Source organism: Asparagus officinalis, chromosome 3 (assembly GCF_001876935.1).
Source record: "Asparagus officinalis chromosome 3, Aspof.V1, whole genome shotgun sequence".
Classification (NCBI taxonomy): domain Eukaryota; kingdom Viridiplantae; phylum Streptophyta; class Magnoliopsida; order Asparagales; family Asparagaceae; genus Asparagus; species Asparagus officinalis.
In genome coordinates this window covers 55,480,329-55,493,018 of record NC_033796.1, presented here as the reverse complement: position 1 = coordinate 55,493,018, position 12,690 = coordinate 55,480,329, and the positions used below count along the sequence as shown (strand labels likewise).

Sequence of the window (12,690 nt, the reverse complement as noted above, 5' to 3'; positions counted from 1 at the left end):
ATCAAATTAATAATTTTAATTTAACAATCAAATCACTATCCGACCAACTGTTCATAAAAGCTCTTTCATAACATGGGATTAATTATTCATGAATAATATTATCTTACATTCAGTCCCCTCTAGTATCAATTTATTTTAGGAAACTTTATTGAGCAGGACGAATCATCTATTTGCTCATTCCTAAAAAATTGTAATCCTATGATCATAAATAAAAAAATCATTTTGAAACATTAAAACATTTTATTTTATAAGAAAATAATTTTAGAAAAATAATTTAAAAAAAAATCACCCGTCGACGGGAATTTAATATCTTCAAGGGATATGCATAATAAATTAACTCATAAAAATGAGTATACTGGATCCTATCTAGATATCCATCATTTCCCTAAATAAAATCTAATAACCCAACATTTCAGGTTGTATACCACTTGTAAAAAAAGTTTAACCATCATATCAAAGTATATTAGATTATCAAATCGAAAATGATAATATCATCAAGTCTAAGAGACCATGTAACAATTCGAATTATCTATCTCTTAGGTGACCCGTCCTAGAGAAAAAAAAGGTCTTGTACTACACATATCAAATATGCGCTTATGACATACACCTAGGGAATCTTCATTCCTGATAACTAAGATCAACCATCACATCTTATATGTCGTTGTCATGTATAATAACCTGTTATAACAATGCTATCATTTACTAGTTATAGGTTAAGCACAAATTTAAGAAATCTCTGAATTAGATCATATCTCCAAGCAAGTGACCATCACAGTGCATGATCTAACAAAATAATCTCTAAGGATAATATAACAATTATATAAAAGATACTCAAACAACATGTGCAATAATAAACTCAATTAAAATCCAATAAAATGTATTGGATGTTTAAGGGCATATAACACTACTCTAGCAGTTTCAACATATAGAAACATGCCATCTTGTTCTCCATTTGGTTCCATGAATGTTGGGTCTAAAATTGAAAACAATAGATTGATATAAATTTAAAAAAATGAAAAATAAAAATTCAATCATTTATGAGGATAAGGTTGGATAATGCAAGATGCCACAGAAAATAAAATCCGTGAAGGATTCTGCGAGATGTTGGCTACTACTAGGGGGTGTTTTCACTCTTTTTATGGAATAGAAATAGAAATTGGATCTGACAGGGGAAAAACTGTAAATAAAAAATTCTTTATGTATCCTATTCCTAAATTTGGTTCATAACAATTTTATAGATTTTGAAATCTAAAAGTTGAAAACGATGAGAGTTTTTATGAAAACCCAAATCCAATGAGTTTGGGTGAAATTGGGTGAAAAAACTGACACACCCCATACATATTCCATCTCTCTTTATTTTTCAGAATCTGCCTCTTCACAAACCCTAGATCTGGTTTTCGGTCTTCTCCCGCTAATCTGCTCCCGCCTCTTCTCAATCCTCTTCGCGCCTCTTCTCGAACCATTCTTCAATTTCTTTTTCAAAGATGAGGCTCTGGATCGAGCTCTAGTGTCGGTTGTTGGCAAGGTTATCGATAGCGGATAGCATCGCGTAGCGGTGAGGCATCGCTAAGGTTATCTGGGGCTATTGCGGTGAAATAGCGGTAAAAAGCGTAAAATTAAATAGCGGTCTAATTTAGATATATGTAAATACTAAAAAAATTAAAGAAAAATCTAGAAAATCTAAAAGTGCATATTTGATGGTTTAAAGAGATTCTAAACATGAAATAGACATGTAATCATCACATAATAGTAAAGACGACTGGAGGAGAAGTCAAAGAGTCGTCGTATTCGAGAAGATGAGCTAAACGGTGAGAGGACTACCCTAGGAGGAGCTCACGGCGAAGGAGATGAGAGGAAGTGCTGAGTTAGGTGCTAGCGACAATGAGAGGCAGTGGGAGCACGCTAAAAATCGTGGGAGGCGGTGGAATACAATGGTTAAAAGTCGAATTTAATTTAAAAAAATAAATCCCAAACCACTTTTATAATACCAATCAAAAAGCGGAAATCACATATTCCGTAATATGTCACCGCTATTGGGCGATAGCATAGTAGAAAAGGATCGCTAATGCTACTAGCGCTGCTATTATGGGGCTATTTATCGCTATTTGTAATAGTGGTTGTTGGCTTCGATTTCTGTCGGTGGGTTCGGTGGGTTTGTTGGCTTCGGTTGGTTTATTGCTTCGGTGGGTTGCTGTCGGTTGGGTTTGTTGCTTTAGTTTTCGGCTTCGATCTTGTGCTCCTTTCTTCGATTTCGAGCTTTGATTTTGAGGTTTGTTCCCAAAAATTAATCTTCGATTTCGAGCTCCTTTCTTTGATCTTGTTGCTTCGGTGGGTGCTGTCGGTGGGTTTGGTGAGTTTGATTTCGAGCTTCGATTTCTCGATTGGTTGCCTCTGTTGGTTGCTTTGGTTTGTTGCTTACGTTTTCAGCCCTGAATTACCCCCTTGGTAGTTGAAGGTATAAATCTATAACTCATTTTTTTACAAAAATTAATATATGATCATGGATGGTCATACATGAGCTTGATATGTGCCTTTTGTTTGGTTTTGTTGCTATCGGATGGAGCTTGTGAAGCTCCTTTGGTTTGGCTATGTTGCTGTCGGTTTTGATGGTCATACATGAGCTTGTATTGCTCGTTTTGTACGTTTTTGTTACTATTGGATGGAGCTTGTGAAGCTCCTTTGGTTTGGCTATGTTGTTGTTGTTTTTGATGGTCATACATGAGCTTGTGATGCTCCTTTTGTTTGGTTTTGTTGCTATCAGATGGAGCTTGTGATGTTCCTTTGGTTTGGCTTTGTTGCTGTCGGTTTTAACATTTATCTAGAGCTTGTGATGCTCCTTTTGTTTGGTTTTTTTGCTATTGGAATGAGCTTGTGAAGCTCCTTTGGTTTGGCTATGTTGTTGTCAGTTTTGATGGTCATACATGAGCTTGTGTTGTTTTTTTTGTGCGGTTTTGTTGCTGTCGGTTATGTTGTTGTCAATTTTGTTGTTGTCGGTTGATAAATTACTGGAGCTTGTGATGCTCCATAGTTGATATTTGACAATGATGATTAACGTTTACTGAGAATGCAATTTAACTTACAACGTTTATTATGCTCAGATGAGGCAATATGTGATGAGATTGCATCCTACGTTGAAATGACAATGTCTAGGTAAGGCAATCCATCATTAGAATGCAATCTACAATAAACCCGTAAGTTATAGGTGGAGCATTCAATTTTGACAAAATGACCTATTCCTAAGCCGTACAATATCAACTCGATTTTTAATGATAGTTTACTCAATTCTAATAAAATTTTTCATTATAATATCAATAGTTTTTGTAAGTACAAATACATGACATGCGGTTTATAATAATTAAAATAATACAAAATATCACTAGTAAAAATGCTAAAATTTTCTAAGCTAGTAGTTGTTTTTCGACAAGTTTCAATTCTTTCTCCAGTCTCTTTGATTTTAAAAAATACTTATCTCCGAACCTATTTTCTTTGACAAATTGGTTTCCTTGGTTGCTTATTTCTCCTCCTTCATAAGCACATTCAAAAAAATTGCATTCTTTATTTGGGTATTCTGTACACCCCTAATAATGCCTCCCCTTATTTTTACCATTCTTGCACACTTTCATGGGTGTTTGGAGATTGCAATCGCACCAAACTTTAAAATTTTTAGGGCATTCTTTTGATATCATATTGATGGAGGGGAGGAAACTTGCAAACTATGAGAATTTAAAAAAAGTGGTAAGAATGAAGGATACATTGGCACCATGAGCCATCAATCCAAATTTATAGCCTCCAAGGCCTTGGAACTAGCCGTTGCTATAGTATTTTTCGGTTTTGAATTTTGGTAAACAGATAAGATTATTCAAACTTCTTATTTAAATATTTTGTTCACTAGTGAGTGGTAAGAATACCTAAGGTGTTCTCACCATTTATCCCAAAGTTTTCTCATTCCAAACCAAACTAAAAAATAAGAATTGGAGGGTTTATATAAAGTTGGATTTTATTTTTTCATGTTATGAAATAAACATAGAAAGATAAAAAAAAAATTCCATGACAACATAAAATTATCCTTAAACTTTTTATAGATTTTATAGATTAGGTAGAAATCCATAAAAAATATTCCTTTCCTAATCTTATTTTGCTCACCATTGAACCAAACACCCCTAGGCCCTAAATGGGCTGTACTGTGATGTCTAGCCCTATCTTTGTGGACCGGACATTGCAAAGTTATCAAATGTGCTAAACTAGGCCCAACCCGTAAGCATCCTGACTTCTCCTCTCGTAATTTCTCCGACCAAACTTTGAAAAAAAAATTGCCCCTTTCTGTTTGCACCTCCAAAATTAATCGGGGAGAAAAAAAAAGGAGAAAAAGAAGAAAAAAGATGGCGATGATGAGATCAGATCGCAGAGGTAGAGTTCTCTGGGGTCTGGGGAGGAGGAAGCTAGCGCTCCCCGTGGCGATCCTCTATTGTTCTCTCTTCTTCCTCGCTGGATTTTTCGGATCCATGCTCTTCTCTCCCAAGGTAATTTATTTTTATTGTTTCATTTCTCTCTTTGCTTGGATCGAATTTGATCTAATTCGTTGTTACGTTGTGCCGCAGGGTCACTCAGGAGAGGCTGTACCTCGCACGAGGTACATGGAAATGGCTGACGACGGTGGGGAGCTGCTCGCAATGCCGCATGGGGAGAGCGGAGATCCTAATCCCCATCCTATCCCTTTCCAGGTCATCAGATCCTAATCTCTTTCGGTTGATGGCTTCGAGTTCCAAATTCCTGCTCTCATTTATAATTTGAATGTTGACAATGATGAGAATCATCTGCAGTAACGAAAGTATTTTAAAAAAAATGCTTAAAAGAAAGGGGTCATAGTGCATGATTTCAATTAATCGCATTAATTCAGAGCTAAGTAACGGTGCTTTGGCATATTTGGTAAATAGCTATGAATTAGGGTAAATTGCGGATAACCCCCTCGCATGCACCTTTGATAACACATCAACCCTCAATTCATGAGGGAAAGGGGGTTTATCTGCGATTTAACCTTTTAAAGAGACCAATACTAGGGGCGATGCGTTCTATAAACGAGTTGAACGATGACGATTCGACTGAAAGAGTAGATAAAGGTTGGTTATCTGCAATTTGCATGATTAATTATCATCATGATACTCTTGCAAGAGGTGTATCTTAATAGGGTTATTTAGATATCAGTCCCTCAAATCTACAATAATTCCATATTAGGCCCTCAAATCTTTGAAATTGTTCATTAGTCCCTCAAATCCTAGTTTTATTGAAATTTGGTCCCTCTATGACCAAAATACCCTCAGTTAATGTTTTTAAGGTTTTTTTTGCTGTTTGACACAAAAGTTTACAGCTTTTTTAAACTTTCATACATCAAAGTTTGGACCTTTTTTAACTTTGATACCCTAAATTTTTTGACACTTTAATACCCCAAGTTTACACATTTTTTGACTTTCATACAAAAAAATTGCACATTTTATTACTTTAATACCTCAAAGTTTACATATTTTCTAACTGTAATAGCCTAAAGTCTGGCTTGTCAAAGTGTCAAAAATAAAACTTTGGGGGGTATCAAAGTGAAAATGGCACAAACTTGGTCATAACACGTGTCACAAAATACTTTAATGTATCAAAGTTGAAAAAGTAAACTTCTGGGTGTCATAGTGTCAAAAACTTTGGGGTGTTAATGTTAAAAAGGTGTAAACTTTAGAGTACTAAAGTGCAAATAGCCCTTTCTAAAGAGTTTTAAGAGAGAAATCATAAGTAATGGGTATTTTGGTCATTGAGGAACCAAGTTGCAAGACCCCTTAGGATTTGAAGGATTAATGAACAATTATTGAGATTTGAGGGACTAATATGGAATTATTGTAGATTTGAGGTATTAATATCTAAATAATATGAGCAAAACTTGTAAACTCATTAGCACCCTATCATTCTCATAATTATGCATCATGTACTATAAGGGTCACCTCATCAAACCAAATTTTTTAATCATTACCATCTCTAAGCTAGCAATTATCTCATATCGGTAGTGATTCAGAAGGTTCATGTCAGTGGAAACTGTTTACAAAATTTTATTAACCTCTCCTTTGTTGTTCCATTGTTATATCATTTTGACCGGAAACGCTTAGATAATAATTAAAATTTGTGACTACTTTATCATTCTGAGTTGATTTCCTCTTAACATCAACTTATTTCTTCTATCTTTCGAAGCAGGTTTTGAGCTGGAAACCACGTGCGCTGTATTTTCCAAAATTTGCATCAGCAGAACAATGTGAGATAATAATAAAAAAGGCTAAAACAAGACTTAAGCCATCAACACTGGCTTTACGCAAGGGGGAGACTGAAGATACCACAAAAGGAGTAAGGACAAGGTAATCTTTTCTTATATATGCGACATAAGTACACCAGTGCAACTTTGTTTAGAAACAATGGAACTCTATGCACACGTGATTTACGATAGTTGCATGGTTTAACTTGGTGTTTGATTGGGTGTTTCAATTGGTTCAACTATTTGTTTTTGTTCCATGAAAGTATAAGTGATATTAGTACATTATCCGCCAGTATTGTTGCTGTTAGCAATGCTTTTGTAATTAACTCTCAACTATTTGTTAGCCATAAGTTGGTATGTTGACAGCAGGCCCTTTGCAAGCTGTCTGTTCTTCAAGTCTGCATGGTTGTTGGATTGACCTCCTTTTATGGCTGGGTTAAATTCAAATAAAACAATAAGTTAATTGCATATTACACAAAATTTTGATAATCACTAAATTAATAGGTTTTGAATATTTAACTTTCTTTATTATTATTATTATTATCAATGTTATATTAAACGCTGGGCGCTCCTAGCTCCACATTGTGTTAAGCAGAATCACTTCTCCTTTCGTAATTAAATTGTTCGTCGAAATTAATACACAAACACAACCATAAATAATGATACACTACAGCTGTAACTCAGACATACAGAGCATATATCAATGAATTTCGTAATCTCATTAAATTGACAATTTCCAATGTACTTACCCAGCTAAAATTTTGAACATCACAAAATTCACAACTTCTTTGAAGATACAAAATAGTCTCGAGATCAGTATAACCACAAATTGAACTGAAAAAGTATTACTAACATGAAGATCAAATATCAAATCAAAAAAGAAAAAAAGAAAAAAAAGGAAATTGAAATTGAAATAAAGGGGAAAGACAAGAAATGAGTGAAATTGACTGATCACGCAGGAAAATTTCCCCAAAATTACGTTGTAATTAGGGCCGGAGGATTATCGATATTGACCGGATCTGATCGGAGGTGAGAACGATGAGCTCGGAAGTCCAGGACGTCGGAGGTGAGAACGACGAGCTCGGAAGTTAAGCTCGAAGACGATCGTCGATCTCCCAGGTAGTCGAAGACGAGCTCGGTCGGAAGTCCAAGACGAGCTCGGTCGGAAGATTGAAGACGTGCACTTGGGTTTGGTAGAGATCGAAGATTTTTTTTGCTGGCGGCGTCAGGTGAAAGTGAAACAGATTTAGGGTTAGTTTTACTTTTGAGTTTGGGTTTTGGGTATTGGGTATTGGGTTTTGGGTTTTGCATTTTTTTCTGGGTTCGGGTTTTTGGGAGCGCCCAGCTCAATTTTTTGGGCTTGAAATCGTGGGTGGGCCGCTTAAGCGGCCCGCTTAGCCCTATTATTATTATTATTATTATTATTATTATTATTATTATTATTATTATTATTTATTTGCTTACTTACTTACTTCATCACTACACATAATTTAATTAGCTGTTGCGGGAAATCATGCGACACTAAATGTTTAATGGTGGAGTATCCTATATTTTTTATATAAAATATACAATGTCTGATGAATTTGTCTCTAGAATGTTTATATTTGCTTGCGCATTGGTAGATAGCTGAATGGAAGAGATTATTATTGCTGCATCATAGTTCCTTTATGAAACTATGGATATAAGCGTTAACATCAACCTCATTAGTCAGAAAAATTAAGTTGGTTTGTCATGTTGTATTGAACAATGCCTATAAAAGACGACAAATTTAAAAAATGTTAAAAGGATTTTGAATTGAAGTATTCTGATACTCATTCACCCGAAATCTGGTTAATGCAATTTTTTTTAGAAATTATTATGGCTCAACTTATAATAAAACGCATAAAAAAGCCATTGGACTCTTCAGTGAGACAAGTAGGCACGACGGGAGTACTTTATAATGTGGCTTTCATATAATGAACCAACATAAATTGCTCAATATAATTTCTTAGTAAGCTTTTTGGGTAATGCTGACAGTGTGAACTGTTCACTCTGAATCTTCTTGCCTTGAATGAGTTAGTTTTTCTTTTTTATGACGACAGTTGCTGGATAATTTTTTTTCTTGTCTATGGCATGGCCATGTGTGCCTCTGTCTTTGCCGTCCGGCTTCTAAAGTTTGCATCGCTTAAATTTGGTAACCTTATCAACGTTTTCATAACTCTAGGAGCTTTAAAACCCGATCTCTTGGATGCATTTCTCAGTTCTGCTTTCTTATATTTGGAACTTGGGATATCATGAAGCTGAAGGACACATCATGAAGACATTCTTCCCAACTCTGAAAATATGCATAGCTGTTGCACTTGGACTTTGAACTGTTCTGCTAATGCTAGTGCTTATCAGGCTAATATTGTACTTTGTGGATTTCTTTAGTCAATTACTAACTATTTGACTTGGTGAGCAGTTCTGGAACTTTTGTAAGTGCCTCCGAAGACTCAACTGGAACTTTGAGCTATGTTGAACAGAAGATAGCAAGGGCCACAATGATTCCAAGAGAGAATGGAGAGGTATAGCATGATTTCATGGAATTTATTGTACTTTGCAGTTGACTTAAAAGCTCAAGGTATGAGTAAATGAGTTGGTTAGCAATACAAGATCCAACTTAAGATTCATAATCCATAAAATGGAAACCTTATCATTCTGGATGCTTCAACTCGCGAAGGTTTCTGTTGAATTATAATATGGTTTTCATTTGTAATTATGGTTGCAAATCCTGACTAGACTAGACAAATATTAGCCTGCCATTGGGAAATGTATAGTTTCTTACCATTTTTAAGTAATATTTGGTTGACTCTTGGTCAAAAATTTATTCTTATGCAGCCTATATCTAATACCTTTCCTCCTGTCAAAGTTTTATCATGTTTAGTTTGCATATTCAAGTCAGTCAATTCTTTATTTCGGGAAGACTATACTAGACTTGAGTAACAACAGACTGGTACCATGTTGCAGGCTTTTAATATCCTTCGTTATGAGATCGGGCAGAAGTATGCTTCTCATTATGACGCTTTCAACCCAGCTGAATACGGTCCACAAAAGAGCCAACGGGTCAGTTACAACATTCATCTTGCTTTGTCCGGACTGACTAACTTAGTTGTCAATATGTATGAAATTTGTTGTTTGACTTTTTTTTTTTGTATTATGTTCATGGGAAGCTTTAGTATATGAATGCCTGAAAACAGGAGAAAATTTGCTAATGAAATGCATCATTATGTGCTTGACCCAAACCCACAGTCCGAACAGACTAGCAGGTACTGGGTAAAATTGTCGCCCCCACTAAATGCTGAACTGATGTGTTAATATTCACATTCACCTTAGAGACATTGTGGCAGAAAATATACAAAGAACCAGGTTTGAACAAAAAGCGTCTTTGAAATCCCAGCAACCATTGTTGTCTAGAATAGCTATTTGTAAAACACAATGCCTAGTACCAATAACTAAATACCGTATGAAACATTTTTAGAGCAATGATGATTTTTTTTTCGGTAAGCAAATACGTTAACAGATATCACTTGAAGATGTCAATGACATGCCAGGGATCCATTCTTCTAAATTCTCCTAATCTATGATTAGATTATGTAAGAGACATGAAGGTATTAATTCTGTTTTAAAGATCATATGCTGTAAGCTGATGCTGCTCTTTTCATGATGTCCAAGTCATACTTATCTTTACCCATACTCGGACTTCACACTGGTTTTAGGTGGGCATCACCCTTTTCTCGTGAACTTATGGGTATACTAGCCAAAGATTTTTCCTTCTTTTAATACTTTTTATTATCTTCTTTTTCCCGTGTTAAATGGTGGTTCTTTTATTTTCCTGTGGTGGGGTAGATTTTTTGGTGCTTCATGTGTAGTATCTTAAGCCTTTTTTAGATCTAAGCGATGGTTCCGTACTTACAGAGCATATACTCCTTTGTATATTATCCATTTAAAATAATGTTGAATAAACCATAATTTTGTCAATATAAATATTATTTTTTCAGGTAGCTTCTTTTCTGTTGTATCTATCTGATGTAGAGGAGGGCGGAGAGACCATGTTTCCCTTTGAAGTAAGCAGAATGGATTTGCTAGAGCTCTTTTCTTTCAAATTGACCAGTTCATTTTTATAGAAAGCTTTATTGACTTGCAGAATGGAGCAAATATGGACATTGGTTATGATTACCAGCAGTGTATTGGTTTAAAGGTTAAGCCACGCAAAGGAGATGGTCTTTTATTTTACTCATTGTTCACAAATGGGACAATTGACCCGGTATGTGACTGACCTTGGTATTTGACTTTAAACGCCAGTCACTACATTGATCTTGATATTTGACTTTAAATGCCAGTCACTACTTTGTGCTTAACAATCTTTTGATTTTTACATCTTAAAATAATGAAAGAGAAAGAACGACTGTAAACAAATAAAACAACGAGTTTAGTCATATAACATAGATGAAATTGCGATATGCTGTGATACTGTTATCTTGCACTAATAGAATTCTTTCAATTGAGTGTTTCTGTCAGTGTATCTGTGCCTGTCATTTGATGGCACTTGATGAATTTTTAGGGCAATATATTGTTCTCCTCTGCCAAAATGAAAACCGCTTCAAATTTCTTGAAAGAATGCATTTACTTCTAATCCTACACCCATGAATTTTTTTCTGTTTTGTTTTTTTGGTGCCCTGGCGGTGATTTAGGCGACGGTAGGCGGGGCAGGCTCCGGGGCATGTAAAAATGTTAATTTGTTTTTTTTTTGTCTTCTTCAATTTTCTGCTTATCATTAATATTCTAGATGAATTACATATAGGATTTTGTGTTATATACAAAACATTCCAGCAACTGTTGTACTTAAACCCTGCCTTCTATCTGATTTTTAAAGATGTAACCTCAATGTGGTTGTATTTATTATTTCATGTCATACATGTGCAAGTGAGGTTGACCTAAGCCAATGTTGTCTGGAAAAGGATTAAAGAATGTTTCTTCAGACACTGGATTATCCATAATATTTTGAAATCATTTTTCGATTGAGAAAACTACTATGAACTCGTTAAAACTGGAGAAAAATACCATAAGCTATTGAAATTGCTGCTAACCATGTTAATGGCCTGGATGAAAGGTCCAGACTATCCTTATAAATACAAGAAGGGGAGAGGGCAATGCAGAACATATATAAAGTATGTAAGGACAAAATTATCCAAAACATCCATGGGCAAAGCATGCAACACCTTACCCTAAATGCTGCCAACTATGGCAGTTCTGTCTAATTATAAGAGTTTATTGTAGTTTTGTACAAAAACTTCAAACTTCATGGCAGTTTTTTTTCGAAATTTACCCTTATATAACATTTTTGTAGTCATTCGAGTATGGTTTTGGACTAAGCATGTTTTTCTGTATACAGACATCTCTTCATGGTAGCTGCCCTGTCATTAAAGGAGAGAAATGGGTTGCGACAAAATGGATCAGAGACAAAAAGAACTGACCGAGGTTTTACCATTTTGTGTGGCAACCATGCGCGATTGTCTTTTGCACATCAAAGGAGAAAAATTTGCAGAAGAATGGGAGAGATCTAATCATCTAATTTAATTAGTACAGCACAGTTGTATTCTTTTGTATATTGGCCTTTCATTTATCACCTTATGTGACCTTGTCAGAATTTTGGTAAATGTAGTGGGAGGGAGGATTATATAAGCTGGCTAAATGTACACAGAAATAGAGTAATGCTTGTTGTACTATTATTTGGTATCTTATTCTTGTATTCATGTGAATGATAAAAAGGTTAAGAAACTCCTCTAATTTTGGCTTGAAATTTGTGGAGCATTATCAAATTAATACCAAAATGTAGTATAGTTAACATTTACTTTAGAAGTAGATCTTTTGTATCAGGCATCATATATGTACTAAAGCAAAATTTCATGAATAAAAAAACATTTGTTTGATGTATGCAAGTCTTTGTGAGTTGGTTAATTCTTGATGGCAGATTTACTGATGAATTCTTCTAAATATGGGTTGCGGGAGACATTTTTGATCCGTGAGATGATAAAATTAACGTAACTTTTTAAGTTGGTGAGGAATCTAGAGCTATGTTATACCCGCATTTATACCGACGTATAGTATCTTTAGGAGGGTACATGCGTAGAAAACCTCATTATTGATTAGGCATTCCTGCTTTTGTTTTCTTGTTTGGGCAAGAAAAAAAAACAAAAGAAAAAAAAAACTCTCCCTCGTATAAGTCCGTCAAAATTATATTATGTATTCTTGTAAAAACAAAAAAATTTTCAAAAGAAGAAATTTGCAAAATAGACCTATTTTGCTAAATATTTAGCAAAACGATGTGTTTTGCTAAATATTTAGCAAAATAGACCTGTTTTTGGCCAACAGGCCAAAAAGAGATCGAT

General features: G+C 34.9%; 1 protein-coding gene across 1 annotated transcript; it reads left to right on the top strand.

Annotated features, from left to right (window-relative positions):
- LOC109834171 (probable prolyl 4-hydroxylase 9) lies at window positions 4,300–12,101 on the top strand. The gene is made up of 8 exons (XM_020402110.1): window positions 4,300–4,520; window positions 4,599–4,721; window positions 6,229–6,386; window positions 8,724–8,826; window positions 9,269–9,364; window positions 10,300–10,365; window positions 10,446–10,565; window positions 11,694–12,101. Exons 1-8 carry the CDS (start codon window positions 4,380–4,382, stop codon window positions 11,772–11,774), a joined length of 888 nt encoding a protein of 295 aa, XP_020257699.1. The 5' UTR covers window positions 4,300–4,379; the 3' UTR covers window positions 11,775–12,101.